This window comes from Opisthorchis viverrini, assembly GCF_000715545.1.
Source record: "Opisthorchis viverrini unplaced genomic scaffold opera_v5_58, whole genome shotgun sequence".
NCBI lineage: Eukaryota > Metazoa > Platyhelminthes > Trematoda > Opisthorchiida > Opisthorchiidae > Opisthorchis > Opisthorchis viverrini.
In genome coordinates this window covers 1215973-1243542 of record NW_008751716.1, presented here as the reverse complement: position 1 = coordinate 1243542, position 27570 = coordinate 1215973, and the positions used below count along the sequence as shown (strand labels likewise).

The window sequence follows — 27570 nt, the reverse complement described above, 5'->3', positions numbered from 1 at the left end:
AAATGCTGAAGCCCATGTTTCATTCGTTTATACTCATGTCTACCTAAATGGGATACATCTATCCAGGAAACCAACAATCATTTGGGAACAAAAAAACACCAAGTAGGAGAAATTTGACTGTGGGGAGGAAAAACAATCTTCGAAAACCTGCGAAAGTAGAGGCGGCATCTACGGACCGACCAGATACACAGAAGAAGTGAAAATTGATGGACAACTGCAACGGAGAAACTAGGATTAGGAACAAATAACCCAAATAAGCAACAAAAAATATAAGGTACTAAAAGGGTTGAAGATAACAGGCGAGGGAGGGCAGGGAACAAATTTGTGTGCTACGAACTGCTGTCTATTGGAGGATCAATGTTTGACGAAGTTGTAGTGTTATTTTTCTATGGGAATGGTGAAGCGAAGTCATGAAGAAGGTGAATAAGGCTCGAGAAATTATATAACAGGAGAATTGGTAGAAATGGACAGCAAATTGGGCACTTTGATTGATAGAACGTGAGGGAATGAGCGATGGTTGTACAAAATGACGTATTTCACCGTCGTGCTTTCTAGTACTGCGGATATCTGATGTGACGGCAAATTTCACACGGCGCGTGAAATCGAACAGGAGACACTCCTATTGTCATCGGCGCCAAAATCCGAAAAGGGCCGTGCGAAACGGACGATAATAGCGAGCATCGAAATCCAAAATCCATGGATGCTCGCGAAAGGCTACCATAAGTGGGGAATGTACTTCAGTTTCCAAAATCAAAGCTAAACCCACCAGGGACAAACCGGTAAGTATTCCGGCAGATGTTAACATAATGCTCCAGGCAGAAGCCGGAACCGATTCTCCGCCTTCTTCTTCATGTTCTTGTGAAGCCATCGAAGCTGCGCTATGATATATCGAGCTAGAAGTCCCCGACCGGTTTTGATGTTGGCTCGAACTGGCGTCAACAGGTTTGGAGGCGGAGGGTACTTTGGATGGCGTTGAGAAAAACCGTGAAAAGAAACTGCCGGGGCTTGAGTTTTGGACAGGATTCTGCGAAAACAACATAAGCAACATGTTAGTGTGTAGTTATTTTGTAGTCTGATGCGCCAGTTGCAGTGATTCATCCATACGCTTTGCGAAAGTTCCCATTAGTTGGTTTTCAGTGGTTCGGTATGAGGAAATACAGGATTAAACGGAAGTGAATGTGGCTTCGTGTAGAACAAACCGTGAGGTTTTCTGAGGAAAAGCCGTCGCGGAGAACATCCACGAAACCAGTTTTGGACGCGTAGGCTTGTAAAGGTGTACATGCGTTTAAACCAATGCAACTCAAGTCTGGTTAATCGCCAAAATTGGAGTTTTCGGACATCAATAAAGAAGAAAACTGTTGGAAACCATTGCATGAAGACTTGAAACTTATTGAAAAGTATGCATGGTGTTCCCTCACACCTTCAAAACGAATATGTTCACATCAGCCGATGTGGATCGCCCTAGTGGTAGAGGCAGCCTGATTAACCATGCATCATCTGGTGGATCACGAACACCAGTAGGGAACAATTAGCAAATAACTTGTGTTCGCCCGTTGACTGAAAATTTTATTATAAGCTTTCGCGGCGTATCAGTTATAAAGCCAATCCGACCAGGCTCCACGTAAATTGCGGGAGAGATGGCTTTTTACCACTTTCGATACTTCCTAGGATAAAGCCTCACGAAGTGATCTGAAACAGTTCCGTTTTGTTTCGATTACAGCGTCTGTATGAAAATATCACTCTAAAAAATATGCTATGCGACGGTGAGTCTCATGCACAACAGAATGGCATATCTGAGCAGGGAAAAAGGTAAGACAGTATGTCTTGAACCGAGGAATTCGCTCGACATGATAACCGGGAATAATGCCAGCCCATTAGTTATTGCAGCTTTCAGAGAATTTAGCTGAATTCATGAACTGTCACCATTGTAGTGTAAATAGAAAGCAGGCTGACAGTCTGCACCTTACCTAGGAAGGTTGCTATGCAGTTGTCCCGGACCACATGCCTGTAATCAGGTGCCCCGCAACCTCAAAAGTCGACGTTAATTCACACGTAATTCACGTAATTCACACAAAACTCAATAAAAAGCAAATAGAATCTTTTGCAGAAAATAACACAAACGCTTCCAATACGTGCTTGAATGACTATTCATAATTATCTGCTCATGTAACATACAAATGTGCTTTGTCGAATTTACGGCAATCCGTAGAATGTCAATTTTGGAAACTTGTTTGCCTACTCTAATATCCTGAGATCAAGACTGGTAACTGAAGCAGTGATCCAAACCTTCATGTAAGCCAACACTTAAGTCGCACTTGGCTGATCTCTTTATTCTCTACCTCAAGTTTTTCTCCTGTCGGTGTCATATGCCAAGGAACCAGATGAGCGCATGTTTAGCAAAGTTTGAGGGAGACCTCCTGCTATAGCATAATTTGCCAGTCTATCACCGGACCCCACCCCCCGCAATCACAATCTTCAACAGCCTCACTATTTTTCAGTATCCCAAGAAGTCTATTTCTACCTGGCTGAACAGTGTGCTTTTCGCGAAATACAATGATGTTGACGAGAGATTCAGATACGTATCTTTGAATGACTGTGCTTCCAAAAGGCCTCCTTATTTTCAACTGGCATGATATTTAGGACTTTACAGTATATTTTCTTGAGATAAGACAGTGCTCTCAAGGATTCTGAAAGCTCTCCGACAGTCCACGAAAGGTTTTGCTTTCCGTGGGTCTCATCCGGTAGTTTGCCAACGAGTTCTCACCGAAAACCTTATGCTCTATTTGAACACCAAACTGTAATTCATTGACAGAAGAAAGGAAAATCTACACCCTTGGTTTTAAGAGACGTGACGTCCCATCATCCCACAAGGTTTTCAATGCAATTGAAGTAAAAGCTTCGCAAACGCAGGGCTACCAAGCGTTGCGATACGCTCTTTTGCTTGGAACAACCTAATCAATTCAAGTCAGCCGGCACTTCATTGTGGGTTTGAAAAACCTACTCATCTGTGATAGTATGCCTGTCGGACTTATTCTCCAGTGCTAATAATGTACACCACAGCCAACCGTTTTACTGTCAAAACTTCCTACTATTCCGTGGTCAGACATTGGCCATATTAAACAAAAAGCTATATTCTACATGGAGATTTGCTCCAATAAGTGAAGCCAACCTATGCTTATAATCTGAGAAGCATCCCACAGACGTTTTCATCCTTATTGGGACAACTTGGTCTATTCAGGTGGGAGGTATCTGATAGGGGGACCAGCTAGGGGTTCATTTGAGAGAGGGGGCCCGTCGGTTTTCTAAAGATATCAGGTGCCTTACACACTAAGTTAAGCAGTTAGATCAACATATTATACAAAAATGAACCTCTCAACTAACTGTCTTCGAAACGCCTTTAACTAGAATAGGTAAACATAGTAAAGTGCACTACTACGACTGCATTAACTCTGACGATATTCAACTCGTAGACAAATTTCTGAATAGGGCAGTCCTTCCTTGTATCGAGCAACCTGAAATGTGTTTCCTCAGGCGTGGGGTTTTCGGGAGCTATACATGAGACCATGTATTTCAGGGAAAAGCGAATTGTGTAGTTTGAGTTACCAAGTCAAACAGTAAGGCGTGTGGATCAGCTTACTAAATCAAAATTTTCGCAATATTTGGACTTAGTAGTCCGTTGTACCAACCAAATAAAATCAAATGAATACCAATTCCACCAACCTGAGTAAAAGCCAACCGACCCTTGTAAGAGTGGGAGTAATTACATCCGCAATTCAAAGTGTGGTTGATATGCACAAATGGTTTTCAATCGATTGTTTATATAGGCTGCCAATGTTAAACGAGTAGACGGACAAGTTTGGTCCACGGGTGATTCGTAATCGGATATGGCATCACTACTATTGCATAAGCCGATTAGTCATTTCAGTGTAAACGATCAGCGTAAGCAAACACGACCAGGCACAAGCGGACGAACTCAAAGCCGAGAAAAATTAGGTTAAAAAACAACATTTGATGACGGTCTCAAGAGAAAAGGTGATGAAACGTGTCCTAACCAAAGGGAACACGAAGATAGTTGTTCGAAAATATGTTGAATTTAACTGAGCGAGCACACATTCACAGAAATACTGCACCGATCAGTCATAAATTGTGTACAATTTTCGCAAGGTGCAGAAGTTTTGCTCATCGATGAATAAGGTAGGTTGAATGAGAAACGTCTAATTCATCACTAGAGAGGACTGGCAAGTTGAGTAGTTATTCTTCAAGGGTAAACACGGCCTTTAAATCGAAAGCATCAAATTATTTACAATTCCATTACTCCTAAACGCAAAAATGTACGTTCTCCGTGCGTTTTAAGAGGCTTAATTAAAGGGTATTTAGTCAGGCCAAATGGTAAACTCAAAAAAAAACGAACATGGAAAATTTGAACCTCACTTGAAGAACAAATCCAGAGGTTAGGCAGTACAGTCCCGTTAAATGATGCACCACCAAACGACAGGCTGAGTGCACTGCACTCAAGTCAAGCGTTTGAGTATGGATTACAAATGTCTGTTACAGTTATCCAACAAAAGTGCTAGGCTTGAGATAGACAGGAAAGTCCGTGGTTCGAACTCAACCCTGGCATCCAGACCTATCCTGCCTAGGATTGAACGACTAGCCGCTATCTCAGCCGTTGTGCTTCCTTCAGGTTGTGGCAATGCACTGAAAGAATACTATAGCTGAGCGATTGTTTTTAAAATGTTTTTTTCGCACCAGAGTGTTAGCAGCGCTTATCACGTTCAGATACTTTAAGATATGAATGCAACGCTCCTGGTGCGGTCTATATAATGTGAACACTCGCACTAACAAGGATGAGAACTACAGATTACACGAACTAAAATTCGACAGGTCAACAAAGAAGTTCTTTCATGTACAGTTTAGGACCTTAAAAGAGCTCACCAAATAATGAAGTAACTGGATGACGTTTTCGTTGCAGATTTATTGGATTTATTGTTTACCAAACCCCTCTGAAACGATGACTTCCCAATCAGTTCCAAACATTTTCCAATTGATTGGATGACGTTATATTTGGAATGTACGACAGGGAAGTGCGCACGGATGTGAACGTCGACTTCCTTCTATTAATACATAATTAGATCGTGGAACCTTGTGAATAACGTATACAATAATCCACCCTCGAGGTAGTCTTTCTGTGGAGAAAACGGTTCTACCGGTGCGCATTTTTCCGTTTCAAGTCCATAGGAGAAACAACACTCCAAAGTCGAAACGGAGATACTTCCTGACCTCCAGTGGGCTCGTTTACTTCCGACCGGAATGGACATGATAAATGCTGATGACTCATTCATTAATCAACTGATACGCTAAAGAGAGTTGACGTCATGCGGAGTTGACGTCAATGCGGACACACTATACTAGCCCATCAACGAACTTATTTGATGATCAGGGCAACAAAACAACTTACGATACTTCCATAGAACGACTCAATGGGACTTATCCTGGTTTCAGTGCGGCCTAGCAGATTATGAAAGTGATACTTAGGGTAAAACAACGCACGGTAAGTTTTAGGTGGCTGCGGGATTTGTAAAATTCACATCCACACAACTTTCGTTTAAGTAGTCATCCTCCCGAGATGTAGGCGATTGCGGAATTTGTAGAATTCGTGTTCATATCATTCTCCTTTGAACAGTCATCCTTCTGTCCTCTCGCTAATCCACACAAAAGTGAAGGGGGTGGTGGATTTAGGTTCCACTCTTATTACAGTTCATCAACAGTGCACATCCTTTAGACCTGTCCAGAGGCCAGCCGCCTCAAATAACCAAGCAGCACGTCAATTGGACGGACGTATCACGTGCGGGCTACGGAACAAACGAAAGCATAGCCTGATTGGTCAGAATGTCAGCCAATCTGGGTCGAGTGTTGTTAGCTCGACGCTTCTCAGCTCCTCAAGGAGCTTCAAACACGACCTTGTGGAACCTATATAACCCTATACATACGGTTGTAATAATCTTCCTGTCTCCATAGAGGGCTGTCTGAAGTTATCGTGCCTATTGATATACCATAGTGGGAAAAGCAGGAAGCCAAGGACCGACAAAGAGTTGCATGACCGTTTCAGCAGGACACAAGACCCCCCACATCTGACATGAGATGTGAGCTCTGTTAAAGTAGTAAAACGCTCGTCTAGCATGTCTGATATGGGGACTTCAAAACCCCGTACGGCCAGGGATTTGCTCTGTTGACGAGCTAGAATCACAGCGAAGTTCGAGTTTAGTGCTTCCTCCCCTTTGGTGTAGACTCATGAGCATAACTGCGTCAGGACAGAAAGAGGACTGTTCAAACATGCCGTTTTCGTCAGGGTCGTCTGTTTTCATAATATTACTGTTTTACTTGACTTCGGAACTGCTCGAGATGGCAGGCTGACGACCCGTACAGAAGATTTCTCCGTTGCATAGACATGCCTAAGTCACGGCGCGCTCCAGTTGAGGCGAAGTATGTCATTGCACACTCATAAAGATGTTTCAAATACATCATTACTACCAAATCCCCATTACTCGTGTGCGGAAGACGTGCAAAATGTCTGTATTTATCCCCAGTCCTACAAGGACACAATCATGAAGGAGAGTGGTGCGTTCCGGAAGAACTTGATGAAATCTAACAATCGTTTCCAAGCTCCGAGAAGCAGAAGGAAAGGCATGCCAATCGGATAGAGTTCAGAAGAATCAAGCGCATACAGGCCGCAAGAAGAGAGCTCGAAGTGGACTGGAATGAGAGGCGGTTGCCGACCGGTCAGGGTCGGTATTTGCCTTCATGACCACACCTATCACATAGGGATTGTTCACCTAGGTAATGGGGAAGTAATGGGCCAGATGGTAGCCATCACAGTATGCATCCTAAAGTGATAAGATTTACATCTGAACAGTTTTTTGGAAATTTCAACTCATTCTTATTGTGTGTTGCTGTAGTCTTGAGGGATAACACCACGACTATATGTGCATAGTAAAGGAAGCGAAATTTGAGTTGAAATGCCACTTGTGTGAACTGCAAACGGGACTCCAGTCTTATGTAGCCAGCTTTGCCTTGAAAACAGACAATAACTGAATTATTTGAAGCCGTCAGGAAGGTCCTGCAGCACTGAATTCCTTTTTAGCTCCAATTAGCTGAAGGAATTAATATGCATGGCGAATGTTAGGGTGAAGAACTTAATCAACTGCCCGAATGTGGAAAATGTTTTTCATGTTATAGCTGGCTGTTATACCTCTTAATATTCGTCAACAAAATGATGGTGAAGTGAACTAGAAAGTGGACCAGTGAGAAGCATTCCCACTACGATCAAATCAGCTGATAACAAAAGTAGCGCAGTATCAGAAGCTTATGGCATGAATGCCAAGTTCGGACTCACCAATCCGGCTACCCAAGCACTAAACCAAAAGCCAGAAGACCTACCAAGTAAATCGATGTTCTGTCTCATTGCGTGTGTACTAAAAGAAAAGACTACACAAAATTTGCTGAATAAAACATCTGTTAAAAATGACCATGGGGAACGAAATTGTGCCTTTTCACAACACTCATTCCAACAGCGTTACGTACATTCTAATTATAAACCGAGAGTAGTGGAATTCTAGCTTTCTACTGTCAGGTTTTTTGATACTTTTAATATTACATGGTTGAGGGTATCCACAAGAAACTTGTCTCCAAGATGGTAATAAAGTGTAATTTTCACGTGAGAACACAAACCCGTACAACATAAGCAGACAAAAACAGACAGTTACCCAATGGAGGGAGAATTACCGTTGTTTCACTACCTGCAGCCACAAGATGGGTTCAGATCTTTAGGGAGTGAAGTAACAAACAACCACCCGTAACCACGAGCGCTGACATACTAGCTAGCACTCGCAAGGCAAACAAAACTGAAATTTCAGCAGATTTACGCAAACCGACGACTTAGGTCATATAGCTGATTCTGAAAATCCCGCTTGGATTCGCACAATGACGAATGATGTTCTTGCCAGCTTGGTGACGGTCGATGCCAAAATGGATTCCTTAATGGAAACAGTTGAATAAAAAATGTTCGCCTTCTTGAGGGGTTTCATTAGTTCACGCCCATGGTGGTTGTCAAACTGTCGTCGAATTACCGTGTGCATACAACTCCCAGTGTAATGGTGCTAATGGTTTTAAGAATGTAGACATCTACTAAAAGCAACTGCTACCAAATTCGATCGCGGTTTTTCGGGTTTAGCAATATACTAAAGGTACACTTTTCGGAATTTTATAGGAAAGATATAAGTAGGATATTACTTCTATACATGTATCGCGATATCTCGAATATCGTAGCAAATGAAATATGGGGCGGCCTACTGCAACGCATTAAGTTGCTTAAAAACAGCACAAACAAGGGACCCAGCTGGGTTCCAGGTGAATCTCTCGAAAACCAAATTTGTTTGCATATGAGTGCATTTCGCTAATTTCGTGCGGTTTGGTCTCAACTAGAACATAAGGTTGACGGAAACTCGAGAACTGAGTCTACCTGATGAGCCCCAAGAAGGACGAAACAGGTCGTGGGCTTTCGAAGAATTTTCCGTAACCTTATGAGTAGTGTTCACACATGTATCGCGACATCTAAAATATCGTGACAACTGAAACGTCAAACGCCCTGGTGCAGCACGCTCAGTTGCTTAAAAACAGCTGTGTTCCAGGTGGATCTCTCGAAAAACCAAGTTTTTTTGCTAATTAGTGTATTTCGCTAAAGTTAATTTCTCTTTACCTAGCTTATTCTGCTCATCGAGTTCTTCCGCCGTCACGTGATTGTTCTAAGATTTTCATAATTTGCGTGGAAGAATAAAAGATGGCCCGACTAACCCAATTAAAATCTACTAAAATCCTGTAAACTGTGTGCCTAAGCAAGGTCGGAAGCCGCACGCCGTTAGTGCCAAAGTTTGACGTGAATATCAGGTAAGGAAATTTTGCTACGCTCACTAGATGCGCCCCAATAAGGGAAATGCCCGCAACGGCTTTGCGTACCGAATTTCCATCAGTACGGCGTCTCGGTAATATGGAATGATAGTCTTGGAGATGTGCTTCGCTCTTATGTGATGTTCCGGTCATTTTACCCGCTTCTAAAGTTTGACGTCAGTGTAACAGTTCAAAATTTTTCATTCTAAATGAAACTTCACGAGTGGTGTGCGAGTTTGTCGCACTGCTAGTTAGCCACACGTGATTGGACGGTTTGGTCTAAACCACTAGCAGGAGGATGGTGGGTTCTAATGCAGCCTGGAGATTGGCAAGGTACCCGCTGCTTCTGGTTTCCAATGGACTGTACTGTGTTTCTCGGTAGATACTGATATCATTTACAGATTGAAACCCGACTGGTAATCTCAACGGTTGGTAGATGCATATGTGAAACAAAAATCAAACAGTTCCAATGATCTCCACAGTCTCCATAAAAAATAGTGCCTCGTAATTTTTCGGACGCGTTTAACATGAGACAAAAATTCTTTCCATTACCATCGTTACGTCCTTGGTTTAACACAAACCCTGAAATAATCCAAAACTGACATTCTCGCACGTAAGGAGACGACATTTCAAACTAATATTAATTTTTTGCCCATTTGAGCCGGAATATAATTCCTGAAATCTGCCAGGTGGTCAGAAAGTACATGGCAATTAACGAAGGCCATTTGTCCACCTGTTTGCTTTGGTCACATGGACCGGGCCGAATTTTCAACTACATACTCGAACGGTAAACAGAATCTCTGCATCAAACCGAATAATATTCGACTCAGTCATCAAAACTTGTGATTCTATTGGCTACAAATCGAGGTACAATGAGCCACAATAAGACTACTCTTATTCCTAGTAAATGCATTTTAATAAGAAGGCTAGTCGTATGGTAAAGCCAAAACCAGAAGAAAAACAAGCGTTTCAAAAATAGAACGTTCGGTTATCTCGATCGAGATAAGCTGGTTTTGATTGTAATCAATGCACGCAGTTTCGTAATGGGCAGTTTAGCATTCAAAGCACGCAAACGACCGATGCATGTCAAAACCCAGAAAGTAGGGGATGAGCTGGGAAACCAAAAAAGGAGTGACGGGGGTTTCCCATTGAAATTGCCTAGCACTACCTAAGCGTGGGTACACTCTCCGGAACGTATGGACCATCGCATAAATGCATTGCAGTATCAACGCCCGCAATGCAACAAGTGGTACTGGCTAGGGTTCGAATTAAGAGTGCGAAAATCTCTGTTGGTGAGGTACATCGAACGAAGGACACGGTGATGTTTGAGAACCTACTAACGTCATTTTACAATCGATTCTTTCGCAGATGACAATTCACCAACCGTTAGTTTGAGGCTTAGCTGTTGAAAGACCTTAGAGCATACTATCCACATGGAACTTGTGAATAGAGCATACTCTTCCGACCATGTAAGCTCGACCCAATATGGTACATTTAACCACATACATAACTGCTGAGGTCAGCTGGTTCACACCAGTCTCCTGAGACTTGATGGAGTATGGAAACATGTAGGTCGACTTCGCCTCCATCGGTCGAAATCCTCAGGCCTTATCAAAAGCGGTCAGATAAACCACGTACATGGCCAGTTCGTCATAAGCAAGATAAACCTGTGATGTGTTAGACCAGCGGATAGAAAGGCTATTAGGGATTTGCAAACCGGGAAGGGATGTCACGGTAAGGAAAAGGCTAGCTGCTTGCAACAACCGCACGGTTCAAATCATTTTAACAGGGTTACAGCTGTGTCCTCCGCTAGAACGATATCTGCTCGCGAATCGTCTTCCATTTCGGTCCAACAAGGACATAAGGTTGACGGAACCTTGGGCTCTGTACCTACCTGATGAGCCCGAACAATAAAGAAACCGGTTGTGCGCTGTCGAAGATTCTCAGAAAAATCATGAGTAATGTATTCGTTCACCTCCCGTGGATACACGATCGGGACCAGTAGATAAAACGAATCACATCACCAGGCGGAACTTTGTCCAGGATTCACCTGGTGGGATCATACGTGTGTCCGAAGAAAAGAATACATAGTGGACGATTGTTCACAAGCGAGTGCAATTAGTTCTGGTGGATGTGACAAACCGCTGGTAGTAAGTAACACGGAAATCCGCGGCTGATGTTATTACTTGTCAACCGCAGTGAACAATGGGATTTCGACTGACACTCAGGTAGCAGTTGAATTTGTGGTGACTCTCGCAGGCTGTGAAGGCACAAATTCATGTCGTAAACAGCGCCATCGAACTTATTCTTCAGCTACTCTGAAAACCTTATACAAGTAGGACGATTAACAAATGTATGCCCGCATAAAGGCACGTCTGGCCCCCTCCCACTCTTCATCAACTTTAATTACGCGAGCGCCTGTCAGGCGTCCCAGTAGACGCGCTGAAATGGAACATTATAACGAGTGATTTGCTTTGTCACTGGGAATATGACGGTTACTCAGTTCCAGTTTACAATCACTTGCTTGCGTCAGATCGACCAATGGACCTTATTAGGCCAACTGATTGATGCTTATATATTCCCTTAATCAGCAGGTCATTGGCGGTGACGATTGTGTTCGACAGTTTATATTATTCTGAACAACTCTGACGCATGGGCTACCTTGTCGTGACTATTCAAACCTGCAAAATCCTGTACTTATTTCGCATTCACATAATTCTATCTACCGGGAAAAGAGAGCTTAATTTTTGGTGAACAGATTGTGGACGAGTAAACGATGGAAAACAAAGATCATATCCATAGCAAAACTATCACAACTTCAATAGATGGTTTCCGATTGACCAAGCAGAGATTTTGGTGGAAAGTTCGTGTTCATCCGTGTGAAGATACTTGGGTTACTTTTAGGAATTGACGAAAATATTGGGAATATTTTTCTGCAAATGAGACAGGTTACGCTCCAATGGCATTGTAACCATTTAATGAAAGGATTGAAAAAACCGTCTTGGGAATGTGCAGGCCGCTGCGTTTTTTTTTGCACACATTCCGGCCACCTAAATGCTTAGCTTCAAAAAGGGTGAGCCGGTCGTGGGCCGTCGAAGGGCTTTAAGCAAATTCAAGGATAATGTGCTCCTTCAATAAAATAACTACCCAACACTTTCCTATTCACAAAACCATGTTCAAAGTGATTTGCTTGGATCTCACGAAGCTATGCACCACTTGCGACCACTTGCAATCCGGTTCACATGTGTAAGTTCATCTTTCTTTGCGTGAACCGTAAGATATTTTCTTTTATGCATGTTCCGTATTAAGATGGAAATAGTTGAGCAGTTCGGGACAGCTGTGAAGTCAGCCGTCTGAATTCAACATTTTATACCAGAAAACTGTTTGTTGAAATGTCAAAATAAATCACACGTTGCCGTTTTTTGGACCGAATGCATCTGAAACATCCCGAAGGGTGTCCATTTTTGAATAGTGCGTAATGGTTATATTATTATCTTGCTATTACAAGCAGTGTTCGATCTCATAACAACCTTCACCAGACTTCGAATGCCGATTGCGCCGCCTATCAATAAAACCACGGGCGACGATACAGTACACTGGACTGGATCGTTTTTATTCTTGCTATTTGATAGATTAACAACTTTCCTCCATCCGAGAGATTGGTCGACAAGCCGAATGTTTTCCGTTCTTGGGTGAAGTCGCCATTGTTATTCGGATGTGATTCCTCGTACAACCAGCTGTTTACATAGTCAGCTAATCGTTTGGAAACGTTTTATCCAAATAGCGTCGGATCCCAAACACACCCATATTATAAACGTCAGGTACAATTTCAAGCCGACGGCACCTTGTTTGTGAGATCATCCTTGTCGATTGATGAGCACTGAGACAGAACAATCTCACTATTCAACAGAAGCTAGAGGAATCCTCAAACAGGTAAACATCTGATTAGATAACTACGCATACCAGCGGTGCAACCTGGTGGAATTAAGTGTCCTTGAGGGTAAAGGTGTTAGTGAAATGTCCGTGGGTTAGATCCACTATCGACCACCTAATAAGTCCCAATAAGGACGAAAGAAACGGTGTCCCTAAGATCTGCCGGACTTGCTAACATCTTTGATGCAATTCAACCGCCTTCCATTAATTCAGGTTTTGTAGCGAATCGAAACTAATGGCAGCATTCATTATCATCATCAGTAGTAACGGCCCGCTTACAGGTCCAACTGTGGCTTTATCTACCACAATTTCGTCCAACAACGCCGTGAAAGATGCGAGTGCACAGCCACACATTGGAGGCAGTACCTGATATTGACGGAGATTCCGTCCAGTGCTGAAAAGCCAAGAAACTTTGTGTCTGAGAATCCAGAATCTCCTCCACTAGTACAGATGAACGGTTAATTCAAGTAAAGTGATGGACGTTCCTTGAGATCTGCAGGTGGAGCAGTCCATTGGGTACGCGTCAGAATCGCGCTTATCAGTGTGCCTGATCCAGAGAGACGTGAGTTTGCTCCTGATGTCTTTCACTCTAATTTGCTGAGCAATGATTTGTCATTGATCACTGATAAAAAATCAGCAGTGTGACAGACGTTTCTCAATGCATGACATTTCTTCCGCTTCTGGAGGAGTATATTTTCTAATATTTTTTCGTAACTCCATCGTTCCTTGCATGCTACATAGCCTACACACGGAACATGACTGCAATTTCCTTTTTTGGCGAACTAACTGGAACTTTTGTGCTTGCCAGATGACGCGAGCAATCTGGGCGTTTTCCACATTATTCTCCGGAAACGGAGACGCGAAAAAAACACATTAGCAACTACGCTAACAATGCTAGCAACCTGAAAACAGTGCCTTAATGGCTGATCTTTTTGGAGAATAAGCTTTTGCCACACGACCATTTGTGATGAAGATCAGGGATGACTTTGTGTCTCATATATATCCGTCAATGATCGAGCTTACAGTGCTGAGGTGCGCTCCATATTATTATACGGATCGGAAACCTGGCTGCTGCGCGCCGAGGACGTCAAAAGAATGTCAGTGTTTGACCATCGATGTCTTTGGAGGATTGCCCGAATCTGGTGGGAACACCGGATTGGCAATGCTGAAGTACGTCGAATGGTATTCGGGAGAAATAACTCACCCTCGATAGGTGAACTGATCACACTGCACAGGTTGCGCTGGCTTGGCCACGTGCTGCGTATGCCAGTCGACAGACTTCCTCGAAGGGCTCTTTTCACCCAACCATGTGAAGGGTGGAAGAGAGCCAGAGGCGGTCAAACAATGACTTGGCAGCGAAGTATGAAAGCCATTACCAGCAAACTCAGCTACACTGGTCACTGCCGTATTCCTGGATGGGGACCCCGAGACGGGCCAGATCAATGGCTAGAGACATTATCAGACATGTCCCAGTCACGCCCTCAATGGCGCTCATGCATCAAAGCTATTGCCTTCAATGCATAGCTCCTTTTCCACCCACCCCACCCGCCGCTTGACAACCCACTGACAGTACTGGATTTATGCACCAATTTACCAGCTCGCGCGTGTGATGCGCAGCTACCTAACCCCCCCCCCATTCATCGGTGAACGAGACTGTGGCAGCTACAACCAGTGTACGACGAGTACGCTGTTCTTACAGCTGACAATGATGATGATGATCATCATCATATATATATCTGCTGAATGACCCTGAACCAAGTACCGAATTTCTGAGATATTTCATGTCTCCTGGAGCTCGTATGAAATATAATTTCTTCGCAAGAAGCAATAGAAAAGGGACACCGCTCGGAACAAAGACTGATCCTTCTTCACAAATAGCTTATTGATAAGGTGAGACATTCCAAGACATTCTATGTGGTCTCGGTATCATTCCGCTAATTGAAGGTGGAACTGTATACAACTTCGTACTCTTCTACATCCGGATTATCCTGACTGGCTTTGTCAGGACAGATTGTCAACTCACGTAACAATACGATCAAGTGGGATTGACCTAAAATGAATTTTTGAGCAACGGAGTATATTTGCGCGGAGAGTTGCGACCAGAATAATTCACATATATAATACCTGCCCTATATTAAGTGTTTCAATTCTGAACCACTCAGCAAAAGGAGGGCCCTGGTTCGCGCAGGTGCTGAGATCGTAAAAACCAGGAAGGGTTAAACCCCACCAAGACCTCTGGGGCCAAATGCGACTGAGCTTATTTATATCGGGTACTTAATGTGGTTCGGATCAGCAATTCAATTCCCGTACAATGAAACAAGACATGTGGAAGCAAATGACACCACATGGACGTGATAAACCCATTAATCGAAAAATATAACTTTCTGTACTGCTTACGAGAAATCATAACCAAGCCTAGGAGTTCTACCACACAGAGGTTCGCTGGCTGCTGGCAGTACCCAGCTGGCCAACGAGAACCTATATCTGTAAACCTGGTGATTAAATAACAGATCTCCAACGTATTCATAAATAGTAAAGGAAGTGCTCTGAAGGGATCAGTATAATGATGCACAAAACCACATGGTCTCATCGCTTCATGAACTGTATGGGCTACCTCTCCCCAGATATCCTCCTACACATCCTAATTAACTTCCCGTCAACACTTTTAGTTATGTCTGTTTTCCACTTTGGCTAACTCAAAGGGATGCGGGTTTCAGGTTGAATTCTACAATTGCACGACAATACCTTACAGGCCTGTTTCTTTGTGCGGCGGAGCGAGGTCAGAAAATAAATAAGCTTTTGCGAAAATCGATATCTCTTACTTGAGTTGCTGAATCTGTCTTGTTCGTCCAGCCGTGATCAGCAGCTTCCGTAATCGCATCGAGTTCAGCAATCGCTTCTGTTTCATCTTCATCCGTGTCAAAGATTTCCGCATTGCGTTCCTCCCCAGAGGGGTGTCGCTTCTGACTTTGTACTGATTCGGTTACGGTAGAGGGAGAACCAACAAATGCAAACAGTTGTAAAAAGAACGGACCCACCGAACAACATGCTAAAATGTCATTTGAATGTAACCAGCCGACGACTACTTTACCTTAAGCGACATCCCAAAGTTAGGATAATCATGCTTAGGCACGGTCCGAACACCAACGCGCGATACGAATTCCACGATGGAAGGCCTAGCTGAGCTGGGTTCCAGTGCGGATTAATCGCACTGTTGATCAGCCGCTGGTGGTCGAATGGTTTGATATACCCGTAGGCTGCGAGTCTGAGTCTCTCTGAAACTCCCTAAGATGAACTGTTGATGATTTTTAATAAGAATGAAACAGTCAGAGTGCCTCTTGGCTTTTGGGCACAGACTAAATTCACTTGCAAGATTAAGTCCTGATTGAAAGGTCGCGAATGTTGCTTGCGCGAACACATTCCTTGGACCAAACTTTGGTCGTAGTTAAGGTCGGTCAGATCACCAACATTCAAGTTACATTCAAGTTACAGAACATGCCCCTCCCTCTTCTCTTCAGATAGGATTCGAAATGCTGGGACGTCCCTCAACTACCTGGACTGTCTAGTTCACTGTTTCATAGTACCTTATTACATCCATCCAATCGGAGCTCATGTGTGTGTGTGTGGGTGGAATGCAAAGTACTATGTTCCCTCTTTGCGAAATTCTCCGGAAATTACTGAATCGTGGACTAACATCCTGCCTACGAACAATTGAAGAATGGATACAGAATACGGTACGGCAATATTGAGCGTACCGTGATTAGCTGCTGACTTTGTGAGCCATTCTAAAGGTCTAAGGAATGCACTTCGCGATAAAATTTCACATCCATCCTGTTATTAAAGTGAGTATTTGTTTCAATCTTAAAATAATGGAACTCGCCAGGTAAGTAAACAAAGTGGAGGTGCATCTGTTGGTATATTTTAACTTCCGAAAAGCTTCGAAAGATACGCAATCAAGGTAAAATCCGTTAACTGATCACGACGTGAGGTGTTGCGTGGGCTTTGAAAACAAAGGAAGGCATCGCGACTCATAAAACCACATGACAGCTCATGTAACAGAAAAAAACGTAGAACAAATAAGTTACCGTAAGTGGTGATAACGAAGCAATGGTTATCAAAGAAACTGAAACGACCACAATAGAAAATAAATTTTAGATACCGTGACACATTTCATACTTCCAATAATTTCACTTCAGAAATGGCATGACTGTAAACTTGGTTCGTAAACAGTTCAATTAAGGTCAGGTGCGTACTTGGTTGTGTTAGTGACAAGAGATAAACCAAAGTCCGTCGCTCCGCCATTCGTCTTTTGTTCACAGGACTTTTCGAAGTGTTTGATGCTACTTATTTTGTTACGTGAATTTGCGAACTGTATTTGCGGTCTCACGCTGTATGAACGTAATTTATAAAAAAAAGAGTTTCCAATCTCTTTTATTGACTAGTGTTCTCTATGTGTTACCTGGATGTTACCTTTGATGTCCACTTTGGAAGAATTCGTGTGATTTCGCTTGTAAGATCAACTTCGATTATCTAAGAACCCATGAAAGCTGAAGTTGGTGCCATTCTCATCATGCATTCCCCAAGTCAGCGCATTCAGACATACTACAAACATAAATTATTGACAATACAGCAGACCTAACAGATTGATATTTCGTCCTGAAACACAAGAAAGCTTTGATTCTGTATGGTTCTTACAGTCTATTTGGACATAAGATTTCACACGAAACCGTTTTTCTATGCATGATCATTTTACACACAAACCTCCAACACAATATAAACATCGTTTGTATAGATAAAACAGATGATTTGTGATACTTGTTCAGTAAAGTGAAATATCCTTCTGTGATCAGCTGTTCGCGACTGTGTGAAGCACTTGAGTCTATTATTGTATTCCGAAGTAACTCAGATCAGCGTATTTGAATATTCCCTGGGCTCCGTTGAGATAAGAATTCTGATCATGCAAATCCACTTTCCACACGACTGAGCTGACTATCTACAGAAATTACGTGGATGATACCTGTGTATTACAGAGCGATGCCAATTTGTGCCTGATAGTACAGTAAAAAACGCGCTCCTTTTGTAATTCAAAGCTATTCTGATAGGGGCTTCTCAACCCATTTGTAGAATAAATATGAAATTTCATGACTAAATATGCTTGGAATTAAATCGACTAGAAAGGAGGTAACTTTCGAAACGTGTGCTCTAGTTAGCCTAGCGGTTAGGGCGCAGAATTACAAACCGGAAGGTCCGTAGTTCGAACCCAACCTCGGCATCTCGACCACTCTTACCTAGACCTAAGTAACCTTGCAGTATTTCAGCCTTCATGCATCCTCCTGGTGGTACGGCGACTGGACATTGAGAAAGTGGTGCAAATGAACAAGTACATTTATTTATATTGGGAATGTGGAATTGAGCAGTGAACTTAGAGAGGTGTCCAAATTTTTTGGCGGGAAGTGTGAACAGGATTTATGGAAATTTAAAGCAAATCATTGAACTTCTTCGTAATATTATCGACATATGCAGTAATTCGGCATACTAGTACTGGCGGCATTACATCAGCAATAGTAGGCAGTGCTCGAATATTAGATAGAAGAGAACTTATCGGACGAGGTAAGAAGTAGCGGTGAAGAAAGACCGAAGGGATCGACAATCGCAGGGCGTCCTGTTTCACGCGACAAGTACGTCGTCTAGGCTGACGTCAGAAACGTGGTTCTGTGGGCGTCAGTATACTGCCACAATTTTACAAACCGGACAGGGAGAGAACTAGAATCCCTCGAATGATATTGTGAGCAATAGATTACTACTGCTATCACAGTAGCGACAGTTTTAAGTTCTGAGTAGGTATACATGATTCAGCTTCAGCTTATTGATCAGGAAACTGTGTTAATTTCGCCCATTTCTTCTCAACCAAGAGTTGGAACCCAAGAATGGTTTAAATGTCTAGATCATCGTAAGTGCTGCTTACGAATTAAAGAACAGCCTCTTGTATCAACGGCACGAACACTGAATGCGAAACTTGATTCGCTGAAATCTGATACCACTTGTCAATTATTCTCCAAGTTTCATCAATGCTTTTATGTTTGAATGGATCTCTGACATCATCGGAACTAAAAAGCTAATCTCCAGCTGACAGTATCAGCAAAGCTGGTGTCGTTGCACTGCATTATTTTGGTTCAAATACATACTACATAAAACCCTTCAATAAGGGCATCACTCGACGAGGGATAAAATTTTGGCGGATTCAGTGCAATTTACTGAAAGCGCTCACACCATTCAGTCTCGCAAATGATATTATGAGACATTAGTCAACAAAGACTATTTTTTATCGGAGTATGCTGATAACTAAATTGCTTAATTATGCTGGCCTTCGTTAATTTGGTGAAGAATGGTCTTATTAGACATCATTTCATTAAAAATGAGGATAAGACATTGTATCAGTTCAGTGGAAGTCGGTAACGCGTCGCATTTGTTTTCTAGAGTGAAGAATGCACCATCACTTTTATTCGCTCGAGTATTTCATGTTACCCATTGACTACCAAACTTCTGACTGAAGTGTTTCGTTTGAATAATGACTTCGAGTCTTGATAACTGCGGTTTGGCTGAATGAAAGCTTAATTGAGGCTGTTGCACCTTAGAACATTGGACAAGGCTTAGGCAAATGGTGATCGGTTAACGTTGCCTCGATTGTCGAGTGCCTAGCGGTTCAAATCATGACGCACAAGGTAGACGATGACGGTGATCGGATAGTCCAAAACATCTGCAGTAAACCATCAAGTCAGTCATCTGATCATTTAAACACGATCCACAGTGCGTGGTGACGTGTTATCTGTCCGTTTGATTAGGATGAGATGCAAGCCGAATCCAAAAAGGCACCACACGGTGCTGCGCTAATCAGATCATACGTCTGAATTCGACGCCGTACAATCTGAGTGGTGAACGAAACTGCACATATTAAATGATTTTAAAATGATTTGTGCCCTGTGGGACGCTGAATGCCCATAAATTACGAGAACGGAAATAACAAAGTTTCATGTGTAGGAAAGTTGTCAAGCGAACAAGAAACCAAACTAACGACGAATTCCATTGAGCAACGAAGTAACCGAAGGACAGGTGACGGAAAGGCTTGGAGTCATCGATCAAATGGCTATTACAAATAAGAATGGCTGTAATGCAAAAGGTACAAGATCGCCGTGGATGTCGTCCTCCTGAAAATGGTTAATGTCAAAGGTCAAATTCCTAAATGGGAACCGGCAGTACGCTTCAGAAGGACCACCGAGTCTCAGAAATTCCGGGAATAGAAATTCTGATTCATGGTGTTCCAGCAATAAGCAGTATAACGTTTCAAAGCCAGGAGTTTCAGGTAATTCGGACAAAGGTTTGAAGAACTGATTAAAAGCGTAAAAAATCAAATATCTATGATATCATCAGAGAATTAGGGTCCATGGTCACTGCTTCGCACACGTCACGGTTTCATCAAACTCTATTGAGGTTTTTTTCGTCTTTGGGGTTTTCAATGTGTGCTTTCTGTTAGTTTTCAGTCGCGCTGGAATAGTCATCCTCGGTGCGCCTTTCTCATTGAACTCAATGATCTTCCCTATGCAATCAATCAAATCCCGATGTTCATTGTAAACTGTCGAATAACGTATCCTATACTAGATGTGCCTTGAAAGAACCGAATGCTTAACTGTTACACGAAAACCTACATGTGAGCAAGGTAAATCAGTTAAAATCGACCGGGATTAAACGCTTTTACTCCTGAGCGCCAAGTTTAGTAACAATGCTGTGTGCCAGTCAAGGCAGCACGTGTCCCGTACCACGGCAATAATTGAGAGACAGCAGAGGTGATTTTGACAAACGTATTATGTTGAAACATGCCGTGCTAAATTGGTAGTGACAGCTGACTCCGTTTATGGATTTGGGCACTGCTGGCGTAAACTGAGCATTGTGCAGCAGTTATAGCTGTTGAACTGATGGAAACAGAAGAATTGAGCTATTATTAGAGTGCAAAGGTCCAGCTGTGAGTACAAGCCTAGATGAAATAATATTGGAGAGGTCATCATCATCATCGTCATCAACAACAGCATGACAACAGTGTTCAACACCTATGCTTCACTGCCGTACAACCATGACTTATTTGAAAGCCTTATTGTAAAGAAAAGAATAAAGGTGGATGGGGAAGGGACTTAGCGCTGGCTTACGACAATCATTCCCAGGTGCCCACACCTCCAGACATTCACCCAGGCAATCTGGATAGAAACTGACAACAAGAACGCCACTGACATCGGTTGGCAGCCATATCCTGTAGTGTCTCCAATCAGGCACAGTGAGGATCACGCGGTCCCCATCCTGGAAGGCGAGTAGCACCGACAGCGCCCAAGCGTTTCGTGATCTCCTTCATACTCCCCTGCCAAGTCAAGGGTTGGCCACCTCTCTGTTTACGCCACTCCGAATTGGGCAGGAAAACAGTACTCTTCGGCAAACGATGGTTCATGTTACGCAATATTTGTCCCAACCAACGCAGCTTCTGGTGCTGGACACATTCTTCAATGGAAGTACCCGTTACACAACCGAAAACGCGCTTTCTAACTGCTTCGTTACGTCATTTTGTTGTGGCTGTCTTGTTTGTGCGCTTTGCGGGAATTTTAGAAAGTTAAAGTTTACCTGCCCTTAGTTGCAAATACATCATCTTTACAGAGTTAGCTTGCTAATTCATTACTTAAAAACAGGATGGGCGCACCAGTTAGGCGTAAGAGAAGATAGTTTCATCCATTGGGTACTGACAGTTCAATAATAGTCATTCAGGTCTATCGTATGTGAAGTTGACGGATAGGTTATCAGGATTCCTGGCTTAGATAAGAGCTAGTGGTTTGCTTGAAGAAGGTACGCCATTCCTTGCTGACACTATCGGAGTGTACTTTTGGTGATCCTACGTGGTACACATAAGCAGTTGCATGCGAGCGTAATTACGGTTAAATCACCACAATTGTTTATGTAATCGTGGTGCAAGCAATCCCAGTGTAGAATACTTCAGTATAGATCCCTAGATTTAATAGGGTTGGTCGAAGTTTATTTCAAGTTGACATTGTTTTGGACACTGAAAACCAGAACCCTAAGGCAAGCACGTCGGCCGATGCATCTTGGTAGTGGAATATATATTGGAACCCTATCAAAATAAAAAAAACTTCCTTCTGCACGAAGACAAATGCTTTATTCTTCCGTGAATGCGTTCTTCTAGTTTCATAATTATTCGCAATGCAACGTTTTTCAGTTACTCGTTTACAGTAAACGATACAAAACTAGAAACATTTTCAGGAGAAATAGTGTGCAAACATTACAGCAGATTCTAACTTGAATCTATTTTCAATAGACTGTTTGACTACGTCTCCCACTTTTCTGCACTTTTGGGTGGAATAAACGTACCCTTGGCACATGGCCCACAGCTGAGAGACTGAGCTGAAAACGAGTGTTCACATGACAAGCTACGATTAATGCGAAATTCAACGATCATTACGGACGAGTGACTGCGATGCGTGCAAATGGCATTAACCGCACATTAGAAATGTACTGTCACAGTGAAGTGTCGCTCACTTTCAGTGGCGTCATCAGACCACATAAAAATACCAAATATCTGGTTTAGTTGCGAAATTTACCAGGACACGCTTACGTCGTACAACACAGAAACAATTAAACGGGCTTTGTGTGTGTGCGTCAACCAGTTCAGCCCCAAAGATTGAATCCGATTCCCATTGCATCAAGATAAAGTCCAACAACACAAAAGCACCATAACCACAATTTAGCAGGGAGAGTAACATAGGTGGGAAATACAAGCCACAATTTAAACTCGGCAATACAACTCCGCTTCAGCGATAAGTTTGCCTGTAGTTCCAGTTGTGTTCAATACACGTTCAACGGGAGTTGTTCGGACGCGATGGCAATGAAGTAATCGGGCTTATTAATTGCACTGCAAGAAGAGACGCTATACCGAGTATGAAAAATGCAGAGAAAGCGCACTGCACTTGCTACGTGGACGAAGCAGATGGACGATAGAAAATCCGAAGACTATTCACCCTCAAACCACTGGCACGTTCTGCTTGGTCACTATTAGCATCTCAAAAATGTCTGTTTGTTTATACCGGAACTGATTGGTTCGGGCCGCTTCTTTGAAGTAGATCTAATTCCTCTTCTACAATGGTCAGTTCAAGGACAAGTTATCAACTTGGCCGATAATATCTTGCTTTTTGTTTTAAGCCGGTTCCCTTGAATTAGCCAGCTCGCTGAATGTCTTGATATGATAAAACAATTAATAATACAGGTTAAAAAAGCATACATATGATCTAAAAAGCGTCCGAAAGTAGTATCCAAGGAAAACATCCCCTGGTAGTTAAGCAGTACATCAGTATTAAGATCCAGATCGCGACTTACGCAGTTTATGTTGCCTGACTTTCGCCTGATGAGTATAACGTCTCCTGGGCAGTTCTTTGAACAAAGGTGCTAAAAGTTCAGATGGAACCTTTCGTGGTAGCGGAAGCACTTCAGCTAGATGCTGTTGGACAAAAGCGGCATCTTCAATGTTGTTCGGTAAGGTAGTCGCCGTCATATTGAGCAGGCTATCTGTTTGATCATTCGATGTCTCTTGAGAATGTGCTGGTCTGGTCAAGGCTAAGTTATCACTGCCGGACATGGAAGCAGCTCCTGCGAAATCTGTCCTTTCGCTAGATTCATCCTCGCCAATGACTTGCATAGCACGTCCTGGTGCCACAGCATCCTGTGTTAAAGCCACCATGCTGACACTATGTGAACCAGCAGACTGAATCTTATCCGCACAAAAGTTTTCAACCGGTTCCAGATGGGATTTACTAAAAATCCAACAAAAGATGAATGCAGCTTTCCATAAATATTTAAAGAGTAGTTTTCAGAATCAGCACTTTGTAGTATTGGGTAGGTATGTCTAACGTGATCAAAAGGAAAGGCACGCAACACAATCTAGTTCAGTCACTCAACTGAACCGAACACTGATTCCAGCCGTTATACTTTCGATAGGTCAGGGAAAGTGTCATCATCATCATCATCATCGACAGCATGACATCAGTGTTCAACACCGATGCTTCACTGCCGTACAGGGAAAGTGTGACGAGGCGTGGATGATATACCGCCATTAGTTAGTTAATTCTGAGCCACTATATTGGACTGATAAAGTGGAAAGCCGGTCATATACACACTAGGGATAGTATCGATGCAAGAGAACCATCGAATGCGTAAGTGAACAATCTGTGAGTAGCACTAACTACTGACGGGTCCCAGTGTCCCCGTTCGGGAAGGCCGGAGACGTCGAACCGACTGAGTTCATTGGTTAGGGCTTTCAAACTTCGTTGCCAAGTCATCGAAGGTTTGCCTCTCTGTCGTTTTCAGTCAGCATAAGACTGGGTTAATGAAGTCAACGGCGTTAATGGTCATCTGCCATGCGGGGTAAACGTCATCATCAGCGTGACTTGTGAAGCGTAGTTAGCTCGTTTATCGCAGATGAGTTCCACTTTCCTGAGGCCATCTGGCGTATCTGAGCACTGCTATTCAGGTATTTTCACCAGACCTAAACAATGGTCCAGAGACACCAAAGTGACAAACATCAAATGTCTTTGTATCATTTCCTCACAAAGAAGACAGGTTTTTGGACCACAAAACCGTATGGAATGCCCAAACGCAGTGTGTAAGATACCTCTGATATAAAAACTGTCGCATCGGTGCCTCGGGTGTCGAGAGTTGACAAAAGCTGTCAGGGATATCTCCCGGTCCGTCGGAAAGACGGTGATCTTGCCTGACATCACTAGCTGTGGCGAAATCAGGCACTAACGATACGATTCTGTGTAAGGGGATTTACTTGCTAATACAGACAGGCAATCTGATCACCACTTGGTAAACTTCAGGTTATTCATGTGAACTGGTGACTAGTAATGGTCAATAATCTGGCTTTACACAAGTAGTCGGATCTTTCATTAATTGATTAACCGGTAAGCCCAAAAACCTCGCACAACTGCAGAAGGCTAGTTCAGGGACGCACGGTGGTTGGGCCGACGGGTTGTAACTGCTAGCTGAAGGGACGCGTGAGTGATCCAATCTACGTCCACACAATGGGCACGAATAAGGTGTGAAAACGCCTCACGCAACTAAGTGTCGAGAGATCCGAGAACAACTTTTCAATACGGTTTGCACTACAATCCCCCGTTTAAGATGAGCATGAGTTTGTTAGACGATGAAGAGATGACTGCAGATAGCGAGATTAGTCCACAGAACAAAAGGGAGGGTAAACAGACCGTGTTCATTCATTCAACCACGCCTTACCCGATATCCAACGGTAACGTTGCAGCCAAAGTTGGACGCGCAAGGACTTCACGCCTGCAACGTCCCCTAGAATATCAAGAAAAAGACGAGAAAGCGCATCATCTGTTAGGTTCATATGAGAACGGTATTCGGGAGGAGTCAATTCAGTTTTAAACGGACGAACTATGTAAATGACACACTGGAATCACTTGAAAATGTAGTAACTTGATCAACATAGAGACTTACGCAAATGTGAATGTATGTTTTCGAGAAAACAGTCCACGTTTGGATTTGACTGGTTTTACTGAACTGGACTTTTCGAGGCTAAGGGGGAAAACAGGGAGGCAAAATTATTACGATGGGTCAAAATACCTAAACAATAATGAACCAGCGTTTACATCTGGAACAGTTACTGCGAAATACTTGAGAATGGTCTGATATGCAGTTGCACCTCTCTGCAGAGACAGTCCCCCAGAGGAGGTCATCTATGAAAAGGAGCCTCTTTGGGGCATTTGCTCAAAGACAAACACATGAATGAAAATACGAAATGAACGAAATGCAGAAATAGATCATGTTCATTTGATGCTGGCCATGCATACTGTTTTCAGGAAGGAGTAGTGTCCACATATGTTACTGAGAGATATCAAATTGAAGAGCCTGTACCAAGCCAGAATTGTTTGCATTGACATACAGGAGGAGGAACTATCCACTTATAAACCATACCTCTTTTATCTGAAGACAAAGACAATGAATAGCACCCAAAAATCTGGTGAATATGTTGGTAGGCGCTGCCCTATAGTAACGGACCACATGAGAAAGAATGTGAGAATTTAGAACAGTGTGTCTGTCCGCATCTGAAAAGCTGGTGGAGGCAAAACAAAGCCACTGAGTCTATTAAAAAGCTAAGGGAACACACCCTTCTCCACCTGAGGATAAGCTGTGCAGCGTGTTAAGAAAGTGCGCATAAGGGTTGAGAACATGCCCTATGGATAACCATAAATCAGAAGTACAGAGTTAACAAATCAAATCTTTGTGGATGACTAAATGTCTGTGTTAGGGATTGTTGTCACATACGCAATAGCAGTAGAAGGTTCGGAATAGAATAAAAAGAAAGATATAGTTACGCTCAATCGGCGACCCACTAGAGCATGAAAATTTCACCACGTTTTCTTATTAAAGCAACAAGGTTTATGATTAAACGTCTTGTGCACTAAAAGTTTAGTCACTTGGCGGTATTCCGTTCCGAATGTGGGTCGACCATGTTCCTGAGGATGGTGATGAAGATGATGACGATCATGAAGATGATTGCCTGAGGCGATCGAAATGTGTATCAACAGAATTTCTCACAAATACTCAGAAAAATAACGGTTTGAGAACGTTCCAGTGTACAAAATTGGATCACTCACGTCAAGAATAGTTGCCGATCAGTAGCCCATTCCCAAAGGGCGTGTGCCACTGCTTTCGTCTCGCACTTGAAGCTAACCATCTCAACTGCCTGTGGGAGAAAACCAGTGCATGTTCAGACAATTATGGCAAAGGAGATGCATGTAGGTAATGCGAGGGAGGGGAAGCCAACAGTGGTAGCAAACTAGGCAAAGATCACATCGCATACAGAAAGCGTCAATCGGAAGCAAAACGGTTAGCAAAAACTAAAAAAGCAACATCAAACAGAATCGGGCAGCATGGTTTAAAGAATGACTACAGTAATCGAAGATTGAGTAGACTCACGAAATAATGGGTGGAACTAAGTTACAGAGAGAAAAAAATCAATATCACTGATAAGTTCTGACGTATCGGTTGGGACAAGAAACGGACCAATTTGCCGAACACTTGATGGCTCTAGAAGCCATCTAATCTGATGCTTCGGTTCACCAGATAGTGAATTAATTTGCTCCACTCCCAAACTATTAGTCAGCCTGCTTATAGATCGAGAAAAAGTCCTGGAAGCTGGGTAATCTGAGAAGCCGTTGGGTTTTAGATAATTAAACTGAATAGCTTAAATTTCGGAAGATGCTAGCAACAACTGGCAGTGCAGAGCTCACAAATACTACACATTTGCAAAGTTCGCTTTTGAAGAAGACTCGAGTGGTGCATGATTCTTGTTTTGTAAGATGACGTGCTCGGTGGCTTGATGTAATGTTTCCTTCTGACTTGGGGGTATTTTTTAACAAAATGGGAGATATTTGTTCCTAATTCCACCTGTATATTGCAGCTCGACATCATCGAAACGTCATTACTGGGACCAATTAGAAATTACTTAAGCCTGTGAGAGACCCAGAGGGCTGCATATTGATTTGTTTTTACGATGAACTTTATGATGAGTGTATGATTTGTTTTGTGCTGCCCCGACTAGGATCTCATCTGAGCTGAGCAAGCAGT

General features: G+C 42.9%; 1 protein-coding gene across 1 annotated transcript; it reads right to left on the bottom strand.

The window, feature by feature from the left end:
• Positions 1–26934, bottom strand: T265_03931 (hypothetical protein; the record flags this gene model as incomplete). Its single annotated transcript, XM_009168532.1, has 7 exons — positions 1–1048; positions 15699–15850; positions 23299–23732; positions 25213–25278; positions 25438–25515; positions 26598–26686; positions 26920–26934. The coding sequence occupies 6 exons, from the start codon at positions 26675–26677 to the stop codon at positions 626–628; spliced, it is 1233 nt and encodes a 410-aa protein (XP_009166796.1).
• Between the last annotated feature and the right edge of the window lie 636 nt (positions 26935–27570).